This window comes from Polypterus senegalus, chromosome 5, assembly GCF_016835505.1.
Source record: "Polypterus senegalus isolate Bchr_013 chromosome 5, ASM1683550v1, whole genome shotgun sequence".
Taxonomy (NCBI): Eukaryota; Metazoa; Chordata; class Cladistia; order Polypteriformes; family Polypteridae; genus Polypterus; species Polypterus senegalus.
Window position 1 is genome coordinate 189,724,123 of NC_053158.1, and position 13,520 is coordinate 189,737,642.

General features: G+C 44.2%; 1 protein-coding gene across 2 annotated transcripts in view; it reads right to left on the reverse strand.

Moving 5' to 3' along the window:
* The window catches only part of kcnh2b (potassium voltage-gated channel, subfamily H (eag-related), member 2b), a 580,789-nt gene that overhangs the window by 61,403 nt on the left and 505,866 nt on the right, over positions 1-13,520 (reverse strand). For both annotated transcript variants that reach the window (XM_039753827.1, XM_039753828.1), the window contains 2 exons: positions 12,006-12,431; positions 4,988-5,387 (listed from right to left, as the gene is read on the reverse strand). In XM_039753827.1, coding sequence (XP_039609761.1) covers positions 4,988-5,387; positions 12,006-12,431 — 826 coding nt within the window. The remainder of the gene's footprint in view (positions 1-4,987; positions 5,388-12,005; positions 12,432-13,520) is intronic.

The following is a 13,520-nucleotide window of genomic DNA, read 5'->3' on the forward strand; positions in this document are numbered from 1 at the left end:
GCATAGCCCATCACTGAGACATAAATTACACAATAACATTACGATACATCCTTCTTTCAACAGTAATTTGGGCAGTGGAACACCGGACGGTGTTAACGCTTGTAGATATTCTATGGGATATTGTAAGTTAATGTTTTCATCTTCCATACGATCATCACCAACTGTTTCAGCATAGTCTATTGATATGCATTTAACCAATTTGTAGTGTAACTGATCGACAATTTTCACGTTAATTCGTTTGACTTTAACGTTTCTCGCTGCCATATTTAGATGAATGGACAATTCTAAACTGGACCTTTGTAAGTGTGTGTGTGTGTGTTCATAAGTAAGCCCTTTAATGGATTGGTGTCTGTCCAGGTTAAGTGCCGGAATGCACCTGATGACGGTGGTCTTGTTTGAAAATAGTTGTAAGTAGGATGTGATTTGAAAGAATCTCACAGTAAAAATCTCTGTCTTGCGGGACTTCCTTCTAAAAAGTTTCTTCAAAAAGTCACATCTCATCGAAGGATTTATTTATATATATGTATATTGTAGCAGGAGGTTAGGAGCCAGACCCAGCCGGGATGCCTGGAAGGACCAGGAGGCAGCTTATATGTCCCCCGGGCGATAAGTGGACAACCACCCTGGATAAGGAGGGGACCATGGGGACGGAGCCAGGAGGGGGCCTGTGGCAACCGCCAGGGGGCGCATCGAGCATTGAGGAGTCTGGGAAACCTGCACTTCCACCACACCTGGGCAGGTGGAGGAAGAACCTTCCAGGGACACCTGGAGTGCTCCCGGGTGCTTGTGCGGCACTTCCGCCACACCAGGAAGGTCATCAACAAGCACCTGGAGCACATCCAGGTGAATATAAAAGGGACTGCCTTCCTACAGTCGGGGAGCTAGAGTCGGGAGCTGGAGGTGGACGAAGCTCCAGTGATAGGAGGAAGAAAGGCAGCCCATGGACATTGAGAGAGACCCGTTTTGGAGGTGTTTTGTGCTAGAAGCACTGTGTACTGCGTGGGACTTTTGGCAGTAATACATGTGTTTCATAAAGTACTGGTGTTTTCCTGAAGGTGTTTGGACCAGTTCTGACTATATATATACATTCTGTCACACATGTGTTTATGGGAGACAGCTTATGAGCTTCAGTAAATGTGACTACCCACCAAATCAGGGGTTGGCACTGTTCTCTGATCCTTCCTCTCTTTCTCCCTCTCTCTGGATCATTCTCCAAGTTCTGTATTGGAATCCTGTCTCTAAAGATGTATTTATTTTCACACAAACTACAAATATACAAGGTTACCAAGGTGGTACCCCCAGATCTTTTCTTGTGTTTCGTCTCCTTATTACAATATACTGTATATATATATATATATATATATATATACACACACACACATACATACACACAAACAGAGTATATATTGTAAAGGATGGCACGTGTGGGCTGGCGGACCCCATTCCTTTAACTTGCTTGGAGGCCAATACTACAGAGAGACTGGAAGAGGAGGTTCCATATCGAGGCTGTATGCTTCCCCTGACCTACTAGAGGGCAGCATCCCTGGGCTTCGGTACCGATTCAGACACCCATAGGGAATGCTGGGAACTGTGGTCCTGTGGGACAGCCCAGCTGGGGACTGTGGGAGCTGCTGCAGGGAGTTACACTCCCTACTTAATAGGACTTCCATATCACCCAGAAGTGCTTAGAAAGGGCAATGCCCTGGCACCGGAAGTGCTCCTGGGTCTTTAATAAAATCAACCGCACTGTCTTGTCCAGTTGAATCAGAGTTGGGAGAGGACCTGGGCAACACACATCTGGGAGGAGTGCGTAAATAAAAGAGAGAAAGAGAAGAGGAGAAGAGAGCATTTGTGGCTACACAACATATAAGAAGCCTTTTTGTAAGGTATTTTTGATAATAAAACCTTTCTTATATGTATTGTGACGGATGCCCAGGATGTCCCTTCAGTATATGTTCCAGGGGAGCAAGCATGGGCTACCCAATACCTCCCCTGGGACGCAAGCTGGCAACCCCCCTGGGTTGCAATATGGTGTCTCGGACTCATGGGAATTGGAGTTTGGTGCAGCCCTGTTGGGATCTGCAGGCGCCGCCAGGGGGTGCTGCAGCAGGAGCTGCTGGGCCCTTATGGGCAGTGTTTTCACCACACCTAGAAGTGCAGCCAGAAATGGGCAATCGAGCACCTGGAGCACTTCCGGGTGGCTTATAAAATGAGCCAACAGCCACCACTCAGGAGCCAGAGTTGGAAGGAGGGAGAGAAAGTTTAACGGAGAGGAGTGGTGGAGAAAGAAGAAGAGGAAGAATTTGGTGTTGTGGTTTTGTTTGTGGGACTGTGTTGTGCCTGTGGGAACGGGGAAGGCATTGCCCACAGGCAAAGAAACTGAAATAAAACAATTATTTGTTTTATCAGTGTGCCTTCCGTGTCTGTCTGTGTTGGGTCAGGTGCCAATATAGCACCTTTTGTTACAATATATATACAGTATTGTCACACACACGTGCATGGGGGCAGTCTAAGGGCTTAACTGATGGTAGGATGCAGAGTTAGGGGTTGATGAGCTGCACTAATGCCTTTTCTCCCTCTACAGACCACCAGAAGGGAAGCCCAACTAGGGCTCCACCCACTTCAGTTACCAGGCCACACCTCCCTACAGACCTCACTTCTCGAATAAGGACCCGCCTCTTCCTGCCCTACACCTGTAAGGCCTGAGCACGCCACTCTCCATTTTAGCCACTGCCTGACTCCGTCCTTTACGACTACTCTATTCACAGTCAATTGATTTACTGCGTTGTTGAAATACACGGAGTGGATCCCCCAAACCTTTCAATTTCTTTTTTGTTTTCATTATATATATATATATATACATATATATATATATATATACATATATATACAGTAATCCCTCGCTATATCACGCTTCGACTTTCGCAGCTTCACTCTATCGCGGATTTTAAATGTAAGCATTGTGAAGGATTGCCGGCTTTCCATGCCGGTCCGCACCCCCAGGCCGCCAGGAGGAGCTCTCCCGACAGCAGGATCATGCCCCGAGGTCCAGCAGGGCATTATGGACCTTGTAGTATTTTTACACAACCCTGCTGGATACCTTGGGGGCCATCAGGAGTCGCTGTGGGGGGGCTTATGGGCTCTTTCATGCCCTATGACCCGGGAGTACGTCATGGTCACGTGACAGGAACTAACAACGTGCTCCCGGGTTAAAGTAAAAGACTGATTGCCCTGACCCGGAAGGAGTAAGGAACTGTGGACTGCCGGGACAGGAACACCTCCGGGTCAGGGGCTATAAAAGGACGGTGCTTCAGTCCAGACACTGAGCTGAGCTGGGAGGTAGAGGAGCAAGTGTCTGGGCGAGGAGGAGAGTTTATTGTGTGTGACTTAGAGTATTGGTTTATGAGTAGTGTGGAGGGTGCTTGGTGCACATTGTTATTAAACAATAAAGGGTCGTGGACTTTTACCTGGTGTCTGGAGTCATCCCTGAGGGTTCAAGGGTGCACTACTGCCCCCTACTGCCACACATATCTAAATATATATCACTGATTTTTCGCTGGTTCGCCGCTTTCTGCAGACAATGGGTCTTTTAATTTATGGTACACGCTTCCTCAGTTTGTTTGCCCAGTTGATTTCATACAAGGGACGCTATTGGCGGATGGCTTAGAAGCTACCCAATCAGAGCATGTATTACATATTAACTAAAACTCCTCAATGATATAAGATATGCTTCCTGTGCGGAGCTTGATTGTTTGCTTCTCTCCATCTTTCTCACTCTCTCTGCCTGACGGAGGGGGTGTGAGCAGAGGGGCTGTTTGCACAGAAGCTGTTTGCCTAGAAGATACTGACACTCCTCTACAAAATGCCACTTTATCGCGGTGCTTCTGCATACTTAAAAGCACGTATTGATTTTTTGATTGTTTGCCTTTCTTAGCGAGCGCTCTCTCTCTCTCTCTGACATTCTCTGCTCCTGACGCGCTCCTTTATGACGGCGCTCCTTTGAAGATAAGATATGTTTGCATTCTTTTAATTGTGAGAAAGAACTGTCATCTCTGTCTTGTCATGGAGCACAGGTTAAACGTTTGACTAAAGGGTGTTATTTCATGTCTAGAGGGCTCTAATAATGTTAACAGTGTGGGAGAGTTTATAAGGGCTTAAAATATATAAAAATAACCATACAAACATATGGTTTCTACTTCGCGGATTTCCACCTATCACGGGGGGGGAGGGTCTGGAATGCAACCCCCGATCGAGGAGGATTACTGTATATATATATATATATATATATATATATATATACACATACATACACACACACACAAACATTTTGCCATATTTTTCTATGATCTTTTCTTCTACTTGTATAATTATTCTACTTTAATAAATTGCTTCTAAATGTCTATATACTGCCTTTATATATTTACATTAATTGAAGTAATAAAATAAACCGAGGGAAGACGTTCCCAAAAGCAATAGAGTTCATGGTGAAAGTACACGTCATTGGTTAGTAAGCGGTTTTAACCAAGGTGTGCCAGCCTCCAAGTGCGCCAGGGATACCCGTGTGTTCTTCATACCAGACCATGAGTATTAAGGAGAGACTGGCATTGTAGGCATCACTCGTATATAATTGTACGGATAGGATTGTGTGTGTTTGTGTGTGAAGTTTAGGGTCTTAGAGTGTGCCAATCCAATAACAGACTTATCATCAGATAATAAAACAGACAACTCTCTTTGCCAAAAAGAGACTGGGGTAGACTCACAAGAGGAAAGACGACAGAGGACTTCCTGTCTAGCTATTTACGGCTGGGGGACCTGGCAGGAGGCAACTGGTGGGGAAGCACATTTCCATATCGTTCCCCTTTTTGCCTTTTAATATTACTGTAGATTATAATTTATTTTACATTCTAAACTTGTTCATCCCAGCCACAATGAGCAAGTTATGGACAGCAGCTTCTGCTACTTACTTATGACCCAAATAGTTACTTACAGCCAATGAGCATGACGCAGATGGAGAAGATCTTCTCCGAATTGGTGTTGGGTGAGACGTTTCCAAAGCCCACGCTGGTCAGGCTGCTAAAAGTGAAGTACAAGGCAGTCACATACTTGTCTTGAATGGAGGGTCCAGAGGCGGGGTCCGTGTCATTGTACTGTTTACCAAGCTGTTCGCCCAAGGAGTCCAACCAGCCAATGCGGGGAAAGGAAGAGGAGCGCTCCACATTGCCAATGGCGTACCAAATGCACGCCAACCAGTGAGCAATAAGAGCAAATGTGCACATGAGAAGGAACAGGACAGCAGCACCATACTCCGAGTAACGGTCCAGCTTCCGTGCCACACGCACTAATCGCAGCAGGCGAGCAGTCTTCAGGAGACCAATCAATGTGGTGGTCTGTCAAGAGAAAAAAAAAGAAAGTGAGGAGCATTGTTTTTTTTCGGTATCAGTGTAGACAAATGTTTTTTGTTCTTCTAGACATTTAGGAAATAGAAATTTGACTCAAATACAGTAGGACGACACCAGAGTGACCCCTGAGGAAAACCAGGCACATGTCTGTGAGAAAGCCTTGTACCAGGTGAACCACCAATCAGCAGTCCACAGATCATAGAGTACACACGACATGACCTTCAGGACACACCGGACTGTTGTGACTTATGATGATTTTTGTTTTCCATTTTCCAAGTTATGATCTCTAATGTTCTAAACTATGGGTCATGATGAGTCTTTAATAGGGGCACGTGGAGTTGTGCATTACAATCGAAATGAATGAGAAAGGGAGGAAAATGCAAAGTGGGGAGCCTTGTGATGGGTCACCGGTTGTATGCCTGAAACAAACCCCTCCATCCCTCGTTGACTAGGTTTATCGGTGACTGACCAAGGGTGAAGGGACGACATTCTGTGGTGATACTCCAAGGGTGAAGTGTGGGTTCCCAGATCTAACTTTTGTTCATTTTCAATACATTTGTAAAAAATTCTAAAATCCTTTTTTCACTTTGTGATTCTGGGGTGTTGACTGTTGCTTGATGAGTTGGGGGAAAAAAGAATTGAAATGATTTTAGCAACAAGGCCGCAACACAACAAAATGTAACAAAGTCAAGGGGTCTCAACACTTTGTGAAGGCCCTGCAATTTCCACATTGCTGTCTGAATTTAAAATTGTGATGCCCACTTTATTCAGGCGAAGGAATGTTGAAAACCAGTCACTTCAGATACAAACTCATTAAAATCGCCAGACTCGGCGTTATTTAAGTCAGATCTGTGACAATATTCTCACACAGATGGCTGCCAGTAACTAATTCAATCAAAAGGTCAAAATGTGCATTTAATGGTGAATGAAGAAATGCTTACAGTAATTGACATTTCAGTCTTTGGACACGTTGGGAAGCATTTCCGGTGACACACAAGCTGTATGTATAATAAGACCCTGAAAGTCCTCTCTTACTTAGGCTGCTAATGAAAACAGTGAGTGCAGGAGCCGAGAACACACAGCATACATTTGGTTTATTAAATAAGAACAACTTGATCTGGAACGTGTCTCTGCGGGCTTTATTACGTTATCATTAGAATATTACGTTAGTCGCTACCAGATGCAGGGTCAGATGGTCAGGCCTACATTGTCGACATTCACTTGAACTTTGGATCCCTTGTATGTCATATCACTCAATGGCACTGCCATATAGACAACACAGACCTGGAGATGGAGCTGGCAGCAGAATGGCTACATGGAGCTTGAACCCTGGACAAAGTCTTCATTATCTCACTGATCGTGTCAGGGATGGCAGACATGAGTGAGTGCTAGTGTGCGTGGGGCTGGGCCTAATGGCCGGCGTTCAAGGCAGGTCCTTACCTTGGGACGTCTGAATTGAAATCATTGAACCTTTACTAGTGGGTTAGCACAGTTGGTGGTATTGGTTAGGGCATTACAGCTGTAAATATAATCAATCAGATTAACATCACCGCCATCTTAAATGTAACAACAGTACCTGATAATGTGATACATATTACACAGTAAAAAAGAAAATGAAATGCAATACACATCAAAGGATATCCTCTTCACGATTTGTACCTCACTTTTAAAATAGCTGTTCAGACAAAAAGAGAAAGACATGGCGATGCCTCAGGCTATCAATTACTTTATAACCTGAGAAAGGATGGGCATCTGGGACAACAAGTTGCTAAGTTGCCTGCGACATTCATCCTATCCATCTTTACTTTTTCGTAAGCTTTTTTTAAAGACTATATATATCCAGACTTTATTATCAAGATTATTTTTTATTAATTTTTGTTCTGTTTGGTATTATTATTAATGTAATAAATACCACCCTGCTTTTAACTTTCTATGCTTTGTCTTCATGTTTAGAGTGATTGAAGTAATAAGGTATATTTCTTTGACTACCTGGTGCAGCCGGAGGTTCACCATACGCTCTGAGGTTTATTAAGGCTAAAGGGGGGTGATAGCTCAACCCAGTAGTAGGGAACAGTATGTAAAGAAAGGCTGATAAATGGCCTATAGTCAAGGATGCTGAGTCTTTGTATGTTTAAATGTATTCTTGGAGACAAAAAGTAATATTTAGGTCTGAGATCTATTTAAAACATTGTACGTTGTTTGTGCTGATAATAAATAAGTCTCTTGAAGTGCTGAGAGAGTGACAGTTTGTGTTATTCAGAAGGCAATTGTGTGGTTTAAAGTGCTAGATGTTAACAGGCTGTGTGTGTCATTCATAGGGCACTGTGGTGGTTAGGGTCTGTGTGTATGTATATATCTATTGTGATGGACAGCTGGCAGTTCATCCCAGTCGACACATTCAGGATGTTAGATGGTGTCCTCCCTGCAGCCTAGAGGTGCTTCGGATTCCCGCAGGACATCATGGAAAATGGAAACTTGGCTTCACAGCCCTGCTGGGTACCGTGGGTGCCGCCAGGGGACGCTGCAGGGAGACACGGAGACTTCTGTTTCTATTATAGCCAGGAGGTACTTCCAAGTCACGGGGATGGAAGAACTGAAGTACTTCAGGGTTGAAGAAAAAAATTTCATCTGACCCGGAAGTACTATGGAAGCACATGGACTGAAGGACAGAAGCATTTCCGGATCAAGGACAATAAAAAGGACTATGGGAAACCCAGCAGACTGAGCCGGAGTTGGAAGGGAGTGTGACAGTGCTGCTGGGAGGAGAGGAGGATTATTGTATTGTGATTATTGATTATTGTGTATTGTGGTGGAGTAGGTGCTTTGTGCACTTTATAGAAGAAATTAAAATACTTGGGTGCTTTTAAACAGTGTTTGTATCTGTCTGTTAGGAGAAAGGTGGCCTTAGTGCCACCAAGCGTCCATTAACTTACACTATGTACTCTATGTGTAAATTAATCTTAGACAGTAGACCAACCCGGTAATAATTCTGATAAGTACACTTAACCCTAGTTAAAGGGTATGTAGAGGGAAATATCACAACGACACAACCTTTCATATCTGTCTATCTGTATTTATGCTATGTAGTGTCTCTCCATTATCTATCTATCTATTATATAGCGCTTTTCATATCTATCTATTATATAGTGCCTTTTCTATCTATCTATAATATAGTGCCTTTCATGTCTATCTACATTTATTTTATAATGTGTCTCTCCTTTATCTGTCTATCTGCCAATTTTTATTTTGTGTAGTGTTTCTGTACTATCATAGATGCCAGTGCAGAAGTGGGCACACTGGTCTCCCGGCAGTGTTGGACTGAAGAACAGCACCTGGCTGGGAGGCCAATGTGATGGACGAGCAGAGGTAGATAACCTGCCAGGACTACATGTTCCTCTGATACATTAAAGGGGAACATCCCTGGGTCAGGATTCCCACACCTACACACACATCAGTAGATCATGGTGGGAGATATAGTCCAAACAGGCCAGCCCTGTTGGGTTCCTGTGAGGGCTGCCAGGGGGTGCTTCCAGGATTAATGATCCTTACTTTGTGTGGCTTCTGTTTGACCCAGAAGAACTTCCATCGGGTTATGCCCTAGCACTGGTAGTAATTGCGGGTCCAAGATAAAAGGAGCCACTTGAACTCATCTAGGTGAGTTGGAGTTAGGTGTGGAAGACGGACAAAGCTAACCTGGGAGGTGTGGAGGAGAGAAATAGAAAAAGAAGAAGCATTTTTACGGAATTTTGTATGATAAATAATATGTTTGTGGGGTGTAGATGTGTACAGAATTGGCTCAGACATATGAAGCATAGGGTGATAGTGTCAGGAACTTCATCAGGATTGGCTGACGTTAAGAGTTGCGTCTAGCAGGGGGCAGTGCTGGGGCTGCTGCTGTTTTTAATAAATATAAATGGCTTGGATAGGAATATAAGTAACAAGCTGGTTAAGTTTGCAGATGATACCAAGATAGGTGGATAGCAGATAATTGAGAATCGACTGAATTGTTGCAGTGGGCCTTGGATAGCATACAGGCTTGGGCAGATTTGTGGCAGATGAAGTTTAATGTTAGTAAATATAAAGTATTACACATAGGAAGTAAAAGTGTGAGGTTCAAATACACAGTGAGAGATCTCAAAATCAAAAAGTACATGAGAAGAATTTAGGAGTTGTAGCTATCGACTTCCGGACAGTGTTCAGAAGCCATTAAGAAAGTTAACAGAATGTCAGGTTATACTGCGCGCTGATGTGTGGAGTGCAAGTCCAAGGAGGTGATGCTGAAGCTTTATAACGCACTGGGGAGGCCTCATCTGGACTCCTTTGTGCAGTTTTGGACTCGAGGCTACAAAAAAGACATAACAGAAAAGGTCCAGAGAAGAGTAACAAGGCTGATTCCAGGGCTACGGGGGATGAGTTATGAGGAAAGATTAAAAGAGCTGAGCCTTGACAGTTTAAGACAAAGAAGATTAAGAGGAAACCTGCCTGAAGTGTTTAAAATTATAAAGGATATTAGTCCAGTGGGTCCAGACTGTGACTTTAAAATTAGTTCATCAAGAGCATGTGGACACAGTTGGAAACTTGTTAAGGGTAAATTTCACACACACATTAGGAAGTTTTTCTTGACACAGAGAACTACAGACACATGGCGTGAGTGACCAAGTAGCGTGGTAGACAGTAGGACTTTAGGGACTTTAAAAACTCGACTTGATGTCATTTTAGAAGATGTAAGTGGACAGGACTGGTGAGCTTTGTTGGGCTGAATGGCCTGTTCTCACCGAGATTGTTCTAATGTTCTAAAACATATCAGGCTATACTGGACTTTGGATGACCAAATGTGGACAACTGCGGATAGGAAAAATAGTCAGACAAATCATGACATGCAGGTGGTAAGGGTAAAATGGAGTGACAACTTTAAAGGGCAACAGTGACGGTCTCATGGATTGTTTCCTTAGCACACTAGCATCCTTTGAATGCCACAGAGTACCAAAGCCATGTTATGGACCACGTGTATCCCATTATGGATGCAGTGTACTCTTTTTCAAGTGGATAACACGCCTTGTCAGAATGCAAGCATAAGCTCAAGTTGATCCCACCAGTACTACAATGAGTTTACTCCAGTGGTCTCCAATGTCTTAATCCAACTGATCACCCCAACATGAGGTGGAACAGAAGCTTCACAGCAGGCCCAAAAAGATAAGCTGGAACTACGTGATGCTATCAAGTCAGTATGGATCCATATCTTTAAGGAATCTGTCCTACAAATTGATGAATCAATCCCTCAGAGAACTTTGGCAGTTTGGAGGACAAAAGGATACTAAATTCATGGTGTGGTTTAGAAGGTCAGTGGCTCCAAAAGAATGGCTGGGTTTTAAATAATCCGTTTGGCCGTGTCAGTATCCGGTAGGCACACTCGTGCAGCTGCGGGGAGTTGATGAGGTAATAGGGGTGACACGCACCTGCACGTGAGGGTGCGGCCTTTCCCAATTGCTTCATCGGCTGCACCCACAAAGCTGTTTAAGTATGGGCCGCCAGAAAGAAACGGAGGAGAAGAAACAAAAGAGAAAAGAGGCAGGCAGAGCGAGACTGCATTATTGGTGCAAAGAGAGAGAATGAGCCAGCCGGCTGAAGAGAGAGAAGTCAGCGCGGTCAGGGGTCCCATGTGTCAGAGCGAGGAATCGGCAGTCGAGGGACGGATTGTACCCACTGATCATGCTGAGGAGTGAGTCTGATAGAGGTGGCGTCCTATCCTGGAATCTCGCATATGCGAGAAGGAGGGAGAGAGAACAACCGACCCCGAGTGGTCTGGCAGACGTAGTGAGACATAGTGAGAGGACCGTGGCTCCTGAAGTCTCTCCAGTTGAGCGAGCCATGGGTGAGTTGGATAGACTGGGAAGGAGGTTGGCTCAGCCCGTTTGGCCCAATGACTCTTGCTGGTGTTTTTATTCTCATTTTAGCCTGGTTTTAAACATTTGGATTAACATCATTTTTATGGATAATTAATTAAATTAATTAATTAATTAATTAATTAATTAATTAAATAAATCAGTCTATGAAGCACTGCACTTTGGACACTGTTTAGTTGTGGTTTGTTTTCATAAAAGCACTTGCACATTTTCCACCTTCCCTTTGCTCCATGTGTGATTTGTCCTCATCCACCAGCTCATTCGGTTACGTTACTGATGGTGTTGGGTTCGAGAAGCACCCAAAAGAGAAGAGGGAGCATGGAGCAAGACCCACATCACCACACATGGGTCACAGAGTATATGATCCTGGCTTTGAAACCACCATGTGTATGGTAAACACTGACACAAACATTTAAGACTAGAGCTAAGGTTCACAAGTGGGACAGAAATTTCACAAAAATGGTTTCCACAGGGTGCAGATGAAATGGACACGTCTGCAGTGACACTGATGCTTTCTCTATTTAATAAATGCTATATATTTAATGTTCGGGATATGACGTAGGCCCAACTAAAGTTCAGCCAGATGTCTGGTAGAAAGGCAAGGTCCTGGCCATTTTGTGAGTATTAAATAATCACAACACCCAATGATTTTCCCACTCCACTCCACCAATCTCCCCTTTGAGACGAGATCACACAAGCTTACCTCCTCAGAGCCAGACCTGAAAATGAGCAGATCAAATGGGATGGCCGCCACCATGTCGATTAGGAACCAGCCTTTGAAATAATGCACAGCGATGCGGCCGGGATGACTGACCACCTCGTCGTTGCTGTTGACATAGGTGGTGCGGAAGTTAATGAGGATATCAATAATGAACATGATGTCCACGATCAGGTCTACCACTGTGAGTGGATTACATGAATAGCCACAGTCCATACGTTTGACTTCTTCCTGGTCATTGAGCAAGAAGGCTGCCGAGTAAGGCGTAAAGATGGCTGTGTAGATCACCAGCAGTAGTATTAGCCAGTCCCACACTGCCTTGAATGGACTGTAGTGTAGAATTGTCCACTTGTGGATGCGAGGAGCCTGTAGCTTATACTCCGGGAGGACATCAGCACCAAGTGACAAAACCTGCAGGGAGACAAAAAGAAGGAGATGATTTGTACAGAGCGCTCTTGGCCAGTTCTCTTCAGTCTGTCGCACCTCCACCGGTGCTGTTAGGTAAGCTGCAGGGTCGTCAGCTGGAAACCGCCGTTCACGGATGTTTCACCCCCTAGACCACTACATAGCCAGAGGCATCCTGGGGACTTCTACCCGCCACCCCCAGCTGCTGCCTTCACTGGGGTGTTGATCCATAACCAATGTCTTTCCTCCGAGGCCAAAAGCCCGTAGCTCCCTTTCTCCACTTCCTCTCCCCACGCCTTTATGGCTTTCCTCCAGCTCAAGCCCGCCACTCCCACACCATGTAACAATTGGACTGTCACTTTCTATATCGGGTGGAAATCAGGAGCTAGTTCTACCCATAAACAACGTGACTACCCAACCAAAAAATTAAACCTATTGACTATTTACTTGGAATATTCCGTTTCAATTACTGGTATAGAATTCAGAAGAGTCTCCGACAGCGAGGAAAAAGATGATTTGGAATGGCCTGTTGTCATTAAACTTCTAACATATCTTGCATACTTCCCCTTCCCTCTTCCAGGCCCACTACTGTGTGTAATGCAGGCAGATGAAAGACATAACAAGTGGTGGCAGCAGTGGGATTCTCAAGCAGCGATAAGGGATAAAGAGTCAAGCACAACAGATAGGGGATTTCGGAAATCAACGACAGAACCCAAGTAACTCAAGCCTGTACGGACTATGAAATAATGGGACTTTTAATGGATTGATTTCAGTATATACTTGAGTATAAGTCGGGTCTTGAAGCCCAAAAAATCAATCATAAAATCAGACCCCGACTTATACGCCCGTTCAAAAATGCGAAACTTAAATTTTTGTTTTTACATCTTCTTGACTCCTCCAATCTCACATCAGTTTCTCAGACGCATCGATTTTTTTTGCAGCAGCGCAGTTACCGATTTCTTTCACCACTTCAACGACTTTTAATTTAAAACCAGATTTATATTTTCTTCTGATCGAATGTTCCATCGTAGATAAGGGATGCTCTTACGATAAAAGTGTGTGAGGGTGTGAGACAACAAAAAACACAAAACATGT